Below are 16,520 nucleotides of genomic sequence, written 5' to 3'. Positions count from 1 at the left end.
AAAGATGGTGTTCTTATAATATACAAAGCAAGTTCCCAAATGTGTCTTATACCACTGTCCTGAATATTTGAAAAAAAAAACCAAACCTCACACCTAGATGAAAACAAATAATCTGAAACTAGTTGCTAATATGTTACAAAACAAAAACTTTTAGTTACCCCATTAGAATTATTCTCTAACAAGAGAACCAGAGGCAAAGAAAATTGCTAACATTGCAAAAATCATGAATTTAGGTTAAACATGGGGATGAGTGGCTTGAAGGAGAAGGTTGCTCAATTTGGGATTAGATATTGTGAAATCTTTTTATGGACATCTCTAGACATAGGCTGGATTATAAACTATACCTTGCTGCGAACAAGGGAGCAGACAAGATTACTCAAGATCCTGTCGCCTGGTGATCTTTGGAAATGAAAGCCTAATTAACAGGCTCCCTAGAGGCAGGTCAAAGGCGTTCTTTTATCCCTACTGCCCTTAATCCCAGTTCCTTGATGCCTTATTCCTCCCCCTTTCATTCAGCATACTCTAAAACTGAATACACATTGTGCAAGTTTCCACCGCTGCTTCTTCTACTGTAAGCGCATTAGACTACTGGAATTGAGAATTTTAAATCCCTCATCTCTAAACTGATGTTTATTTTTTTCAAGTGTTTTGGAATAAAGTTTAACACTAAAAACTTTCTAAAATTTCTTTTCAATTGCACAACAAAATTTTTAATGTTAGACTCTGTAATACTACAAAGTCTTTCAAATATCTTTTTTTTTTTTTTTTTTTTTTTTTTTTTTAACTCCTTCATTCATGCTTTATGAACTGAGCTGTAACTGCTGAAAGCTGAGCTTCTAACCCAAATATCTTTAACTAAAGTTATCTGATAAGTAATACTTTGTCAAATTTCAATTCGGATTGATCTTTAATTTCAAAGATTGTGTTGCATGCGATTGCTTACTTGGTTAAATTCCTGTTAGAATCATATTGACAGTGTTTCCCTTCTTTAAAACAGCTTTAGGATGAGCGTCTCTACCGTAGTACCCAGGGAGTAACAACTGATTTATCAGTTTTAAAACTTGACAGAATTATTTTGCAGATTTAAAGTAATTAATATCATTCCCTTGATGGTAAATGAGGCATAAAAGTTTTTTCTTGTTTTATATCCTCTTCCTCGCATGAAAAATAAGTTATGATAACTAATTTATGTTAAATTAGTGATGTTAACTAACTAATGAGGGTTCAAGAAGCTAACCCTCATTAGATAAAGACTCCAATCATTATCTGAAATACTGTAGCTAGCCTCACGCAGGTTCGCAGTCATCCGCTCTGGGTCCTCTGCGGAACCCTGTAGCTGCACCTGATTGGTGCACGTGCTTGTCAGTCACATGGAGGGGGCGGGTGCTCAAAGCCCCGCTCTAAAAGAGACGCAGTGCTTTTACATCATCGCGCAGCGACCAAAGCAGGGGAGGGAGGGGTGGGTTGTGAGGGCTCTTCGGTGCTGGCGGGGGCGGCCTACGAAAGTGTCATGGCTACTGCCGCTGAGCTTAGTCGCCCGACCATCGGTGACAGGAGCCTAGAGCGGAGCTGCAGCCCCAACCTCTCCCAAGAGGTGGTCTGCGAAGTCTTTCGCTCCTTGCATACCCTGACTGGACAAGTGAGTGGTGGTCTGTGGGAATAGGGGTCTGGGAACCGTCTAGCCCCTCCCCCCCTTTTTTCCTCGAGCGGAGGCAGGGGGCAGCGGAGGCCTGCCGGGTGTGGGACCCGGCGCGAGTAGCCGAGGCCGGGGGAGGAGCCCGGGCCCCGCCGTCTGCGGTCTGAGTGAGGATGGCCGCGCGGGTTAGTTCACGGCCGGTTGCAGGCCAGATTTCCGTGCGATTATTCTCCCCAAGAGTGAGTGAGGCTAGTGTTAAGCGAAAACCCGGCTTGGAGATGAACAGGCTTGGAGAGGATGGATGCGGAGAAGCTTCTCTGAGGGTTTGGGAGGCGCCTGGCGCTCAGGCTCCTTTTACTTCCAGTTCATTCTTTATAGAAATTGATAGGTTAGTACGGCCTGCGATTTCTGGAAAAGCTCTCTCTCCGCCTTTTTTGGGTGATTTCCTCTTATGAGTCACTTGCTTTTGTTTATTTCTTTTTTCCTTCTGGCCGTTGCTTGCATCTCTTCCCCTTTAAAACGGGGAAGAAGAGAAAAGGAATTAATCTAAACTACTCATAGCGTAAAGTTGGCTGAGTTATCCATGGTCGATACTGCTTGTATCACAACTGTTGTTTAATAATTGAGCTATTAACTAGTTTAACTGGCTGATAAATAGCTTTTGTAGAAATGTCACAATAAAATGGGGTTTAAATAAAGGTGCTCCTTACACTCAAGTCACTATTTCGTTTCATGATGTAAAGTGCAAAGCAAGCAAATTTTAAATGAGAAACAACTTGAAAATATGTTTGTCTGATTTTAAAAAGCAGATTTTTTTAATCTTAGACGGAATTAGGCATTTATGTTGAAGATAATGGTAACTTCCCTTATGAAAGTAGAGCGTTTGATTTGTGAAAACTATTTTTAAAAGCCTTGGGTGGATGGAGAATCAGTCTCTTAAAACGTTATTTAAATATTTTAAAAAATCCTAATATTTGTTCTAACTTAAAAAGAGTATTACTGTAAGTTAAACATTCAGTTTGGTGTAATGGAACGATTATTAATAGAATCGGCTAAAAGTTTTAAACTCACTTGTTTGTCAAGGACTTAAACATTTTTTTTAAGACTTGGGGACATATTATTTCAGTCTCAAGACTCAAGACCTGTAAATGGTTTAAAAGTTTGAGAACTTTGTATGGCGTGGACATTGGAACTTTAAGGTTTTTTTTTAATATCCTAATATCAAGATGAAAAAAGTTTATACTCACCTATAGTTTACACAAGTTTTTTCCCCCCACTGATGAGATACTTTTTAAAAATAACATTAAGAAATAATTTAAACATTTCTTTTGAAATAGTTTGTATACTGAATTTTTAAAACTCATTTAAAAATTTTAAACATTCAGATATTCTGTAGGTAAAAGTAGAGATGTGATTAAAATTTACTTATGTCACCTGTCAAAAATGTTTAGATATTTAGTATCTATTATATTTAATATTTGGTGAGTTTTCATGACAGAGTGAAAGGACCATTTATACAAGTGTCATAAAATAAGATCATCTCATCAATTAAATGCTAGCCAACTTGGTAATACTCTTTATATTTCGAGATGTATTGTTTAAAGAATTAAAGCCCGAGTACTATACTTATAAAATTGTCCTTGGTGGAAATCACTATTTCCTTTCAAAACAAGTTTAAGGAATTTTTTAAAATGTATGTTGTAAAATGCCTAGGTTCATTCTGTATAGTATCATTGTGTTATTAGCTCTCCTCAATAGGAAACATAAAGTTGAATGTTTCAAAAGTATTTTTTATCCCAGATTTCCAATTTTCTAACTTTAACTTTATTGCTTACCTCTGGTTGGTCCATCTTACCAAGCTGAAGAAATATTTATTGTTAGCTTGGGTTTTCATATTAAGTTTTTATTGAAATACATATTTTAAATAGGCCATATTAATGGCATACTAATACATTTTTGAGTGAATGGTTTACAAGTTCTATAGGGTAAAAATGCATAGAATTCATATTACTAACAGGGAATTTGTTGAATAATAGTTGGATGTATTGGGATAGTTTTAAAGTTAATTTGTGACATTATGTGATTTTCTTAAAAGACTTTATCTTTAACTGCACTTGAAAGCTTACATAATTCTGCTGAATTGAAATGAGAATATGATCCAAACATTAAATTTAATTTCTGTAAGTTATTATTGTCTCTAGAAAATTTGATGCTTTGCTTTGGTTGAGGATTTGTCTGCATTATCCCCAAACTATATTCATAAATTTGTTATAATAGACGATAGACCCCTTGAGAACTGTAAAAGTATAGTAATAGTTTACTTCCATGCATAAGTTGTTGTCTAAGGCATTAAATAATGTAAATTAAGATTAATGTGGTTATCTTAATATAAAACTTTAGTTAAAATAATGTAAACTAATTTTTGCCAGTGCAGCCTACACAAAACTTATTTCTTTACACTTGTCTAATATGGACTTTAAATATTTCTGGTCAAAGGTTGGTAAACTTCTGTCATATAGCGTTCATTCATATAGTGCCTTTTTTGGGAACTTTAGATCTTTTCGGTTCTATGTACATTGGTTTATCTTTTTGTTTTATTACAATCACAATTTATAAGATCTGTATTTGAACTAATGTAACACTTGTCTTTATTTTGTAGAAAACATGACTAATTTTAAATAAATGATTTTTGAAAAAATAATAGTTAACTTGATTCTGCGATGTAGTATATCCTTATAAACACATGTCCCTAGAAAAGTTTACGGTGATTCACTTTTATTCACTCGAAAGACTAGAGATGGAGGCTTTCCCTCTAAAATCTTCACTCATTTTGATATTAATTTTATATTCAGGTTCTTGGTAGTTTTCTGTATATAATTTTATTGTAATAGGTCACGGATAGCCAATTTATAAGAAATTTTCGTACAATGAGCCCTCATACTTTAATAGAAAATACTGTTTAGCAGTAAGTCTGGCCTTTCCATCCAGTCTCTGGCCATTTATTTCACTATTGTGCAAAAGTATTTGTTTTTCAATTTCAGATTTCCGCAGCTAAATAATAGTTTAATTTTTATTTGAAGTAGATAAACACGTTGCCATGTATCACTAGACTTTATAATATGTATGAATATAAATGTATGAATTGATTTTTAAATTATTTTTAAAATTGGTTAAAATTGAAAACAATAAAAATGTGATTCGGAAGACATCAGAGGAATGATATATTTCAGTTATGTATTTATGTGCATATTTAACAAAAAGAAATGTGTATATCAGAACTTTCATAAAGGTACCTGCCCCCTCTGTTTAACGCTCTGAGCTAGAAGCAGTAGGATTCTGAGTAGGACAAGACTATTTTGACCCCTATCCAAAGTTTTTCAGATAATGAATTATCAAAAAAGATGGTCCCATTACACAGACCCAAGAATAGAATTAGAGTGAGGTGTCGTTCTATGTTTTTATGAAAATTTCACGTTTTTTGGCTTTTTAAAGTGGTAACTAGGTGTAGAGCATTTTTATGTATGATTGAAAACTTGAGAACTTTGAGCTAAATGGTGTGTTACTCTATAGAAATCTTATTTTTGGACAATCCCATGTGTACAGCTTAATCTTGTAATTTTTTGTGATGTTGCTGGTTTGCCCCTTTGAAGCTTAACATCAGAGATGATGTGGTGAAAATTACAATCGATTGGAACAAGCTCCAGAGCCTCTCGGCATTCCAGCCTGCTTTGCTCTTTAGTGCACTTGAACAACATGTTTTATATTTACAGGTAAATTTCGTGTTAAAAATGTTAACTTGATATTGAGACTAGAAATTAATTGTAGTTAAATTGTAAGCTGTAGTATTTGTCAGTTCTATCTTAATACTATATTAATAGTGGTATTAATAAAAGGTTACTTCGGCCAGATTGGATCCAAATCTGTTAATTTACATAGTGATCAGGACAATTACAGGAATATAGCCCAATAGGCTGATGTGGGTATGAAGATTGAATGAATGCAGTTCTATTCAATTCTAGACTTGCACTGAAAATTCAATACAGTTGCATCTATGGTGGGTTATAATTAAGCAATAAGACACGGCAGGTGTGTGTCATGCTATGATAATGATTCCATGCCTTGGGTGAGTTTGGAGGCTCATGGAGTGCTTTCAGTGGTTCAAGAAGTGGCATTATCCCAGCATGACACATCCTGGAGTGTCTATTGCAATTAAACAGTTTCAGCATAGTTTTTAAAAAGAAAGTAATTTCTGTGACATTAATGTCTCATGTTAGTAAGTAGTAGCCAGTCACTATTTTATCATTTTTTTCTTGAGTTTGAAATAATTCATCCTTTATATTAAGTCAACACTGAATTGTTTATTTATAATAGTATTGTTATATTTTTTAATATTTCAGTTCAATAACTGAACAGTATTATGACCTTGCTAGTTTCCAATTGAACATCTTTGCAGTTATAATTGATGCAAGTTTGCAGTTTATCTCTAATCAAAGTATAAAATACGAAGTGTCAAAAAGGTTTGGATTGGTCAGTTTACTTATGTTACAAGGATTCAGAAGAGTATCTGGTATAGCAAATAATGGAAGCAAAATTGTAGGTATGAAAAAATAATTGGAACACTGACAAGTGTTGGTGTGTTTTGATTAATGGAGTAGACATTTAATTTTCAGTCCTCTATTCAGTGACTTTATGGGAAATTTTAACTCTGTTTCATGTTAAAAGTAATAGTTAACCCTAGTTTTAAAGGGCGGAAGCAATGAGCTATAGGACTCAATTGAGGCCTAATTGTGGATGGGTCTGGGCGGGGGGAATGGGTAGTATAATTTACATCATACAACAGGGTTTTTTCCCCCTCTAGTATGGTGATAGGCATCTACCTTTTTTCAGCTATGGCTCTTGTTCGTTTTCTTTTTAAAAATTTAATTTCATGACCCAAGAAGATATCTTGCCCTGTCAGGAGAAGCTTGAGTGTTCACTCAGCGTAACACCTATATATTTCATGTCTATGCTCTCTCATTTACTTCGGCCAACTGCAGTTTCAAGTGGAGAATCTCCAGTGATATAGTGATAATGCAGGGCTTTGCTGAGTGAGAGCACTGGCTCTCGTGTTAAGGAGGAAAAATACTAAGCCTTAGTATTCTGAGGAGGCATTTGAATGACATGTTAATTAAGTGGCATTGGTGCCAGAGGCTGAGGCTTTGATTTGGCACAAAATAAAAGATGAGTGACAGAATGATTCCCTCAAAGAAAATTTTAAATTTCCTCAGGTTTTCTTTTTCTTCTTTTCTTTCCTTTTTTTTTTTTTAAACAGATTTATAGCAAATGATATTGGTCACAATAGCAGAGAACAGCACAAACACTTACATGTGCTCAGATCTATGTATGATGTGCCAACCTTTTAAATTTAGTTAATTGATATTGAATATTGCCTTTACTTAGCAGAAATTTATATAAATATGGTAAATATGTGATTAATTTTGATCAGTTTGAACCTCAGCAGATGGAATTGTGTTCTCAGCCTTTTTTAGCAAAACTTCAGCCTCTGATTAAAGAGGAGAATACAACTGTTGTTGAAGAAATAGGAAAAACAGAAACAGGGAACAAGAATGAAGTAAATGCCAAATTTCCCATTGGCGACCTACAGGAGGAAGAAAAGCACAAAGATTGTGATTTGGGAGATGTGAAAAAGACACAGATCCATTTTGATCCAGAAGTAGTTCAAATAAAGGCTGGAAAAGCAGAAGTAAGAAGTTGGGTTTTGGGGGGTGGGTGGAATATTTTTTTAAATCTTACTATGTTTGAATTAAGACACACATGCTTATTGTTTGTAGATTGACAGACGAATATCTGCATTTATTGAAAGAAAGCAAGCTGAAATCAATGAAAACAACGTCAGGGAATTTTGCAATGTTATTGATTGTAATCAAGGTAACTACCTAGAAGAAGTTAATTTTTGTGGGATTTTAATGATCTTTCATTTGTTTTTTAAAATGAATAACATTAAGAACACAGTTTAATTATTTCACAGGTTTATTTGGAAACTAAGACAGCAGTATTTCCTTCTGTTTAATAATACAAAATGGTTTTCATCTTGGTTATCCAAAAGTCAAATAAATGCTAACGTAAAAAGGCAAATGTTTACCACACGTGTAAAGATTGTTTTAAAGTTCCTTCAGGAAATGAAGATAAAGTGTGGGTGGCAGGGTGTCTCAGTCTCACTAGTAAGAAGGTCTAAGCTATATAAATTTCAAGTCTCTAAAGGTATTTATGAAATTATGATATTAATACATGAAGTGAACTTAGTAAAGTTAATACTCCTCAAGAGGGAGCAGTTTTCTCACTACTCCTTAGCTGTTTGAAATGTTTTATGTCACGATAAAACCAATTTGTCATCAAGACTATGGTGTCTTATGCTTTTTTCCTTTCTCTCATAGTGCATACATTTGCTGTTTTTCATCAGATTCTCCTTTCCTCTCCACATGATGTTATAGTATATTTACAGATCTGCAGGTATGCTGCAGAATACAAAATTGCAAAGCACTAGTGTGGATCATAGTCAGGCATCATAGTAATAATCAGAACAAGTAGTTCTTAGAAAAAATTATGGAGAAGAGTTTCTAATTGGAATGAACATTTTTCTTGTTGCCTCTAATATCTCGTGTCTAATTATTATGAACACAATTGTCAGATGAACCTAGAATTGACTCGTATCACATTCGTACACTGATTCTCTTAATAATGAAATAATACAGGCTCAAGGTGGGTCCTAAATGCAGCCTTTTCTACTATTAACATTATACATACGTATCTCTAGATTTGGTATATTTTACTGTTAGCTTTTCAGAACAGGTGCAGCAGTGGCAAAATCTCAGGTACTACAATCCAACTGCAAGCTACCCATGAGAAAGCGTTTGTTGAAGGAGCAAGCACATGTGTCACTAATGTTATTCCTCTGTTCTCCCTGCTAACTCTATTATTATAAACCACCAGGGGATAGAAATTGACAAGAATTGAAATGCTCAGCAGGATTCCTTAGCCCATTCAATCCCTTGCTGGCTCCAAACAGTGTTGGGAAGAATTGCTGTGGAGAGTGACTAGCACGCATACATTCACTGTCTTCACACCCTGCTGAATTTTTCTCTAATGGGTCAGTTAATCTATATATTTGGAATATAGCTCTGGAATGGATGATAGCTTCTTCTTTTTAACCCTTAGCCCCATGAAATGGTAGAAGGAGAATGGAGAGGTGATGGCCCTTTAAACATATTTTCAGGTGTTTCAAAAAGAAGAAAAGAAAATGACTCTGTCTAGTGTCTATATTTAAAAGATAAGTGGGTTTGGAATTTTATTCACACAGTTTGATGTGTCAGCAGAACTATCTTAAGGAAACTTAGACTGAAAAAATTCAGATGTATTGTAACGTGTTAGTGTGTTCCTTTTAATACCTCTCAATTGACCAAAACATAAACAATGGGTTTTTAAAAAAATCAAATTCCCTAGGGAAAAAAAGAATTTTCCTTCAGTATCTCTTTTACCATCCATTTTTATTATAAAATAATTAAGGGGAGTTTTTTAGGAAATTTACTGCAATGCATGGTTTTACTTAATGTCATTTTAAAGATTATTTTATAATATTTCAAATGTTTATATATTATGTTAATATCATTCCAACTTTCTCCCTTGGTTTATGATTTATTTGTTGATGTATAACTTGAAAGAAACTATACTTTTCAGCTTAGAAAAAATTTGGAACAAAATTTCACATGGTATCATTCTTAAAATTGCGTTTTTTGAAAGGGGCAGTCTGGAAAGAGATAGATAGCTTTTGTGATTAGGGATTTTTTTTTTTAGATGAGCACTGGAAATCTAGGAAAAGTATAAAAGTGTGTGTTGTAGGTTTCAAGGTCATTTTTGTGTGGCGTTCTGAAATAAAAATGTGTTAAATGCATAATACTTTATATTAGATGTTCACTAATTTGATCAGTAAGTAATATCAAAAACGCTGTATTTTTTAAAAAGATATTTTAGTAAAAATACTGAGTTTTGTTTATTTCTATGTTGAAATAAAGTGAATAATGTCACTTTAGCTTAGAAATTTTAACTCTCTATAATATATAAATTATTTTCTCCAAAGGCCCAGATGGTTTTTAGGGATATTGGTATTCATTAAAAATTAGATTATCCCACCAAATGTTGAGGACTTTTCTATATATAAATCTGGAAATTAGAGACCATTAGATATACGTTTTAGAGAGTAAAGATCACTAAATTTTATCCTGTGCATGATAGTAATTTAATTACTGTTATTTAAAATGATATTCTCTGATTATGAGTAATATGTTAATATGCATTACTGAAGGGTTATCAAAATATCATACATTTGAAGTTAAGAATATATTTAAACTTATACTCATCTAAACTCTCCTTAGAAAATAGTTGTGCAAGAACCGATGCTGTTTTTACTCCTTACCCTGGGTTTAAAAGTCATGTAAAAGGTAAGTATCCATTATATAATATCTTCATCACTGGCAGAAGCTTATTCTAGATTATAAGCAAAATGGAATAGAAATCACTTTCCTATCTAAATTTTATTTATTTTAAAACAAATCAAAAACTCTTGCCTTTCTTTGTACTTGGGTTTGTGGTTATGAAAAGAACATAAAGTACTGTTAAGGAGAGAGACTTTCTGATTTTTGAAATGTAAATTTAATAGGCTCAAAAGTTTCTTAATTTAGTTTCTAGAGTTGTGAATACATATGGACCACAGACTAGACCTGAAGGAATTCAAGGGTCAGGTCATAAACCTAACAGCATGCTCCGCGATTGTGGTAATCAGGCTGTAGAAGAACGACTGCAAAACATTGAGGCTCACTTGCGATTGCAGACAGGTAAGCAGAGTGCTGGGCAGTGTCCTGTAATGTATCTTTGCAAGTGGTTAAAGAAATTCCGATTCACTTAGTCACCAAGTTTTCATTGAGCAGCTGTCATGTACAAAAAACATTGTTCTGATTGGTACGAAAATGAAGAAAGCATAGTCCCTGCTCTCAAGGAATTTACAGTTCATGTGTTTACGCTCTTCTTCCTCCTCTTACACTTCTCAACAATATCCTGACGCTCTCAGTTTATTAAAGTCATAGCTGAAAACTAGTGTAGTTTTTTTCCTGCCATCAATTTCATAACTTAACCATGACCATCTCTCATTCGTATCCCCCACTGTGCTGGTAAAAAGTATTAATAAGTGTAACCCTAGCCCTTTAAGATCTTCCAGTGAGGATAAGCATATAAATAAATGAGTGCCATTGGGGACTAACATTTATTAAGTGACTGACTAAATACTAAGTGCCAGTCACTCTGAAAATATTATACATCTATCAACTCACTATTTAACAGTACCCTTGTGAGATGTTGGTGCTGTAATCATTGTCAGATAAACGAACTGAAGTTTTGAGAGCTCAAGCAGCATGCCCAAGGTAGTAAGTGGCAACTAGAAATCAAACTTAGATCTTTACTGGCTGCAAAGCCTCAGTCTCCCTCCCGATTTAGTCACCAGATCCTGTTGATTCTGTCTTCTAAATATCTGCAAAAAGCACAGAGGCATAAAATATGGTTCAGGGAATTTCTGAGTCCAGTCTATCTGGTGTATTTGTGGATGGAGGGAGAAGATGATAAGAGAATGAGTAAATCTTTGAGGATAGTAAGAGATTAGCATTAAAATTAATTCCCTTTCTCAGAACTAGATGCATTTACAATACAAACGGTATAACAGGATTGACTGGTTGATTAAATCTAATGGTATCAAGTAGTTAATTTTGAAAAGTATCTGTTGAATGCCTACTATACACCAAGCACTGTTTTAGACAGGAGGGATACTGAGATGTAGTCACAGTTCCTGGCGTCAAGGACTTTATAATCTGTTTGGGAGAAAGATTAATAGCAAAGGGGGATGTTAAAGGGGCTGTGAGGGAAGGGTATGGTGGGGCACAAGGAGCCTCCATGTGAAGAGATTCAGGCAGTGATTTGTTGACCCAGTGAAGCTTGAAATGGTTCTTGAAAGGTAGGGAGGTGAGGTGGAGGATGTTGTAGGTAAAGGGAGCAGCAAGAGCAAAGTGAGATGAGTAAGTTATTCATTTTACTTTATTCGAAAGCAAGAACAACCAAGATCCTAAAATTTAAAAATTCTCAAAAAAAACCCCCCATATTTCTAGAGTTTTTATATTTAACAAGTTGATACTTTTGATATGAAAATTTACCCATATTCTTTAATTGCATAATGATTCTTTAATCATGTATTTGTTCATTCAGTAAATATTGAGCACCTGTTCAGTCTATGAACTGATGCTTCCTAGGTTTGTGCAGTGTACAACCTGCACAGCCATACCCAATGAACAAAACATAAAATTCTGCCCTCTAAGAACTTACATTAGAGTGGAGAAACAGGCAGTAAATAAGCAAAATATACAGAATGTCAGGGGGTAGTAATGGTTTGGAGAAAAATAAGGGAAAAAAGATAGGGAGGGAGTGCTAGGTAGGGGGAGGTGGTAGTACTGGTATTTTTTAAAGTGTGGTCAGAGAAGGCCTTACTGATATGGTAACTTTTGAGCCAAGACCTGAAGTTGGCAAGTGCAAGCCTTGTGAATACAGAGGTAGAGAGAATCACAAGTGCTAAAGTTGTAAGAGTACTTGGCCTGGTTGAATAACAGAAAAATGGCTGAAATGGTATGAATGTGGGGAGAATGTCCAAATTGTATAGGATCTTGTAGACTATTGTAAAGGCTTTGAGTTTTAATCTGAGTGAAATGCGAAGGTGTTGGAAGGTTTTGAGCAGAGAACTAACACTATCTGAATTACATTTTAAAAGTATTGCTGGCAGCTGCGTTGCGAACAGACTTTATGTGTGCAAGGCAGAAACAAGAAGACCAGTTTGGAGGTTGTGATAATCCAGGGAGAGATGATGGTGGTCTAGACCAGAATGTTTGCATTGGAGGTGCTAAGAAATGGAAGGATTTGGGATATAATCATAATCTTGAAATTTGAGTAACCTTAATTTTACCATACCCCTGCCTAGACAGTTTGTTAGTTAAGAATTATGGTATTTTAAAGGAAACCCCATACTCTTTTCCATAGTGGCTGTATCAATTTACATTCCCACCAACAGTGCAAGAGGGTTCCCTTTTCTCCATACCCTCTCCAACATTTATTGTTTGTAGATTTTTTGATGATGGCCATTCTGACTGGTGTGAGGTGATACCTCATTGCAGTTTTGATTTGCATTTCTCTAATGATTAGTGATGTTGAGCATCCTTTCTACCATATGACCCAGCAATCCCACTACTGGGCATATACCCTGAGAATACCATAATTCAAAAAGAGACATGTACCACAATGTTCATGGCAGCACTATTTACAATAGCCAGGACACGGAAGCAACCTAAGTGTCCATCGACAGATGAATGGATAAAGAAGATGTGGCACATATATACAATGGAATATTAGCCATAAAAAGAAATGAAATTGAGTTATTTGTAGTGAGGTGGATGGACCTAGAGTCTGTCATACAGAGTGAAGTAAGTCAGAAAGAGAAAAACAAATACCGTATGCTAACACATATATACGGAATCTAAAAAAAAAAAAAAAAGGTTCTGATGAACCTAGGGGCAGGACAGGAATAAAGACGCAGACATAGAGAATGGACTTGAGGACATGGGGAGGGGGAAAGGTAAGCTGGGACGAAGTGAGAGAGTGGCATGGACATATATACACTACCAAATGTAAAATAGATAGCTAGTGGGAAGCAGCCACATAGCACAGGGAGATCAGCTCGGTGCTTTGTGACCACCTACAGGGGTGGGATAGGGAAGGTGGGAGGGAGACGCAAGAGGGAGGGGATATGGGGATATATGTATACGTATAGCTGATTCATTTTGTTACACAGCAGAAACCACACAACATTGTAAAGCAATTATACTCCAATAAAGATGTTAAAAAAAATTACGGTAAAGCTCCTTTTAAATGTTCTTCTGGGTTAAAGGAGAAAATATGGCATGTAAGGAGAAGTATAAATTGAAGAAAATGATATGACATGTTACAACCACTGAATTGAATTGTCAGTTGTCACTATGCATTTTCCTCCTCCTAAGTAACTGTCAAAGTCTATCAGAGATACAAGTTGTTCTATACAGGAACTATTCAATGTCTTGTAAAATGAATTTAACATAAAACAAAATGCCTATCAACATAGGAAGCATAAATGGGGCTTGGGGAGAAGTGTAGTATAATAATATATCCCATAGAGTATATTATGAAAATTGTTTGCTAAAGATTTCATTCTGTCTTACTCTTATTAACTTATTTTCTGAAGTTTAAATAATTCCCATTCTTTTGCATAAGTGTCTTTGCATGGTATTTTACGAATAAAAATTGTAAGAAGAAAGAATTATCCACAGTACCTCAGAATTTTTTTAATGTATTTAGGTGGTCCGGTGCCAAGAGACATTTATCAGAGAATTAAAAAACTTGAGGACAGAATCCTTGAATTGGAAGGCATCTCTCCTGAATATTTTCAATCTGTAGTAAGTATAAGTGTCTGTAAGAAATAAATGTTATTTTAGGATTCATTATCACATAATTCACTCATCGATCTGCTGGGTGCAAAACACTGTTTTAATAGTTCAGTGATGAATGAACATAGTTCTGAGTAAAGAGTTACCTAGTTCTTTAAAGATTGTGATTTTGAATATTGTATTATGGACTCAATTTTTTTTAAAGGGTTACGTTTATGGTACATTACCCAAATTCTCAAACTTAAGCCATTTTTATGGCATAATACATCAGCCTGAATAGTGGTGAGTCCTGTCATTCTGAACTTGCTATCTTGTAAAACAAAGACTCCCTCTGGGACCTTGTTCTCTGTTGTCCCTTCTGTCTCTTTAATCTCTCACTCTCCACAGACTCCTTCCCTCAGCTCATACACGTTCACATTTCCCCCCATACGAAACAAACACACACCTCAATCTACCACCCTACCTTTTTCTTTACCCTAACCACTAGACTTTCTGAAAGACTAGTCTATATTTGTTTAATTTCTCAATTCTAGCATTTATTTATTCATTCATTCTTATCCCTTTTACCAAGGACAGTAAAAAACAATTTGTGCTGATAAGCATCTTCTTTGTTATATCAGCATGTTTCAGACAAGCCATCCTGAGCTCCTTGTGTTAATTTCCTCAGTCTGCTGGGGTGATTATACATAACACCTGCCTTTTCTGGGGCTTAGTGTTTGTTTGTTTTAAAACAATGCCATATTAGAAAGAACTAAAGTAAAAGTGAACAAAATTTTTAAATTTACTAAATTTTTAATAAAATTTACTGAAACTCCTGTTTCTGAAATACTATGTAAGATAGCTCAGTTAGCATGGATCATTATAAGTCACTGGTGAAAATGCACTTAGAGTTATTTTAGGAATAACAGCAATCTTTCCAGTTTCAAATTGGTATTAGAGTAAGGTACAAAAGAAGGAATATTTCCACATGAAGAAGGCAAGTTGAATAACCAAAGTGAGCAGTGAATCTTAAAGCTCAATAATTTAGAGACTTTTAGTGATTTACTTCCCTCAAATATAAAATGATGTCTATTAAAGTACTGAGGGCTGAAGCAAGGATTAAATGAGATAATACCAGTCAAGCACCTAGCCTGCTGTCTAGCACATGGTAAAACCTCAGTAAATATTAGCATTTATTTAATTTCAGAAACCATCTATGAAGTAGCTGTATAAACATGGATAAGTCATACAATTACAATATATCTTCTTTAATTTTAGAAGATTTGTTGGTTGTTTTACATAATTACAAAGGTCCTTCCACTTTTAGGATTATTCTTTGTATCTTCCTAGAAAACTTCATAGAGATTGTATGCCTTTTCCTACAACAATATACCATAAGTTTTTCCCATTCAAGCTGCCTTCATTAAGAAATCCCTAGGAAGGTTATTTTTTCTAGTTCAATTTCATACCTTGTTAATATAATTCTTGTTAACAATAGAACTGATCTTACAGGAGAGTATCGTAGTATTAGATGCCTCAGGTGAGATCTTGCCCCATCATTTATCTTTTCTCTCTGATTCTGATTTTAAAAGCTTAACATACACCTATTACTAAATTTAGTTAACAAAAGAACAAGCCCTTTAAATCATAATCTTATTTTGGGGGATCCATTTTACACAGGATAGAATGTTTAGAATGTTTGATTAAGGAGGTAGAAATAGATTGTAGAGGACCTTAAATGCTGTCCCCAGAAGTTTAAAGTTTAAATGCTATTGAAATCATTTGAGCAGGGAAGTGACTTGTGCAAGTGATATCTAGAAGATTTATCTATTACTGTTCTGGGAAATATATGAAAAGGGAGAGACTGAAAATAAGGAGACAGTATTATACTAGTTTAGATGTGAACTGAGATCCTGAAACAAGGACATAAGAGTGAGAATAGAAAGGATTAGTGCCATAGACAGTAGGAAAGAAAAGTTGGCAAATATTGATAATTGATTGGATATGGAAAGAGACATGGAGCAAGAATGAGTCCAGTTTCTGGTTGGAGAAATGATACCATCATTGGTAGAAATAAAATCTGGAGAGAGAGATTTTTGGGTGAAATGTGAACTTAGAGTCATAGCAGGATATGCACATAGAAATATCAGATAAGCTTTTCAAGATGTAGGACTTACACTTGAGATAATTGGGAGAGACAGTGTAGAGGTGAGAACATAGAATTGGTAAGAACACTGAGACTGTCAGAGGCCTAAGGTCTGAAACTAACTTCAGGGGCAGGAAGTGTGATAAATGTAAACAGGATTGGCATGGATGTGTTGGGTTGTCATATCTGTAACAAAACT

At 34.8% G+C, this 16,520-nt stretch overlaps 1 protein-coding gene across 2 annotated transcripts in view; it reads left to right on the top strand.

Moving 5' to 3' along the window:
- Window positions 1–1,438: 1,438 nt before the first annotated feature.
- The window catches only part of LOC118890838 (MAP3K12 binding inhibitory protein 1), a 40,856-nt gene continuing 25,774 nt past the window's right edge, over window positions 1,439–16,520 (top strand). The window contains exons 1-7 of one of the 2 annotated variants that reach the window (XM_036844165.1): window positions 1,439–1,639; window positions 5,287–5,406; window positions 7,155–7,379; window positions 7,468–7,564; window positions 10,066–10,131; window positions 10,372–10,524; window positions 14,108–14,205. In XM_036844165.1, coding sequence (XP_036700060.1) covers window positions 1,511–1,639; window positions 5,287–5,406; window positions 7,155–7,379; window positions 7,468–7,564; window positions 10,066–10,131; window positions 10,372–10,524; window positions 14,108–14,205 — 888 coding nt within the window. In that variant the 5' untranslated portion in view covers window positions 1,439–1,510. The remainder of the gene's footprint in view (window positions 1,640–5,286; window positions 5,407–7,154; window positions 7,380–7,467; window positions 7,565–10,065; window positions 10,132–10,371; window positions 10,525–14,107; window positions 14,206–16,520) is intronic. The other variant, XM_036844166.1, reaches the window with a different exon arrangement.

Source organism: Balaenoptera musculus, chromosome 2, assembly GCF_009873245.2.
Source record: "Balaenoptera musculus isolate JJ_BM4_2016_0621 chromosome 2, mBalMus1.pri.v3, whole genome shotgun sequence".
Classification (NCBI taxonomy): Eukaryota; Metazoa; Chordata; class Mammalia; order Artiodactyla; family Balaenopteridae; genus Balaenoptera; species Balaenoptera musculus.
Note: the sequence above shows the minus strand (reverse complement) of the source record. Positions and strands in the feature narration are given on the sequence as shown.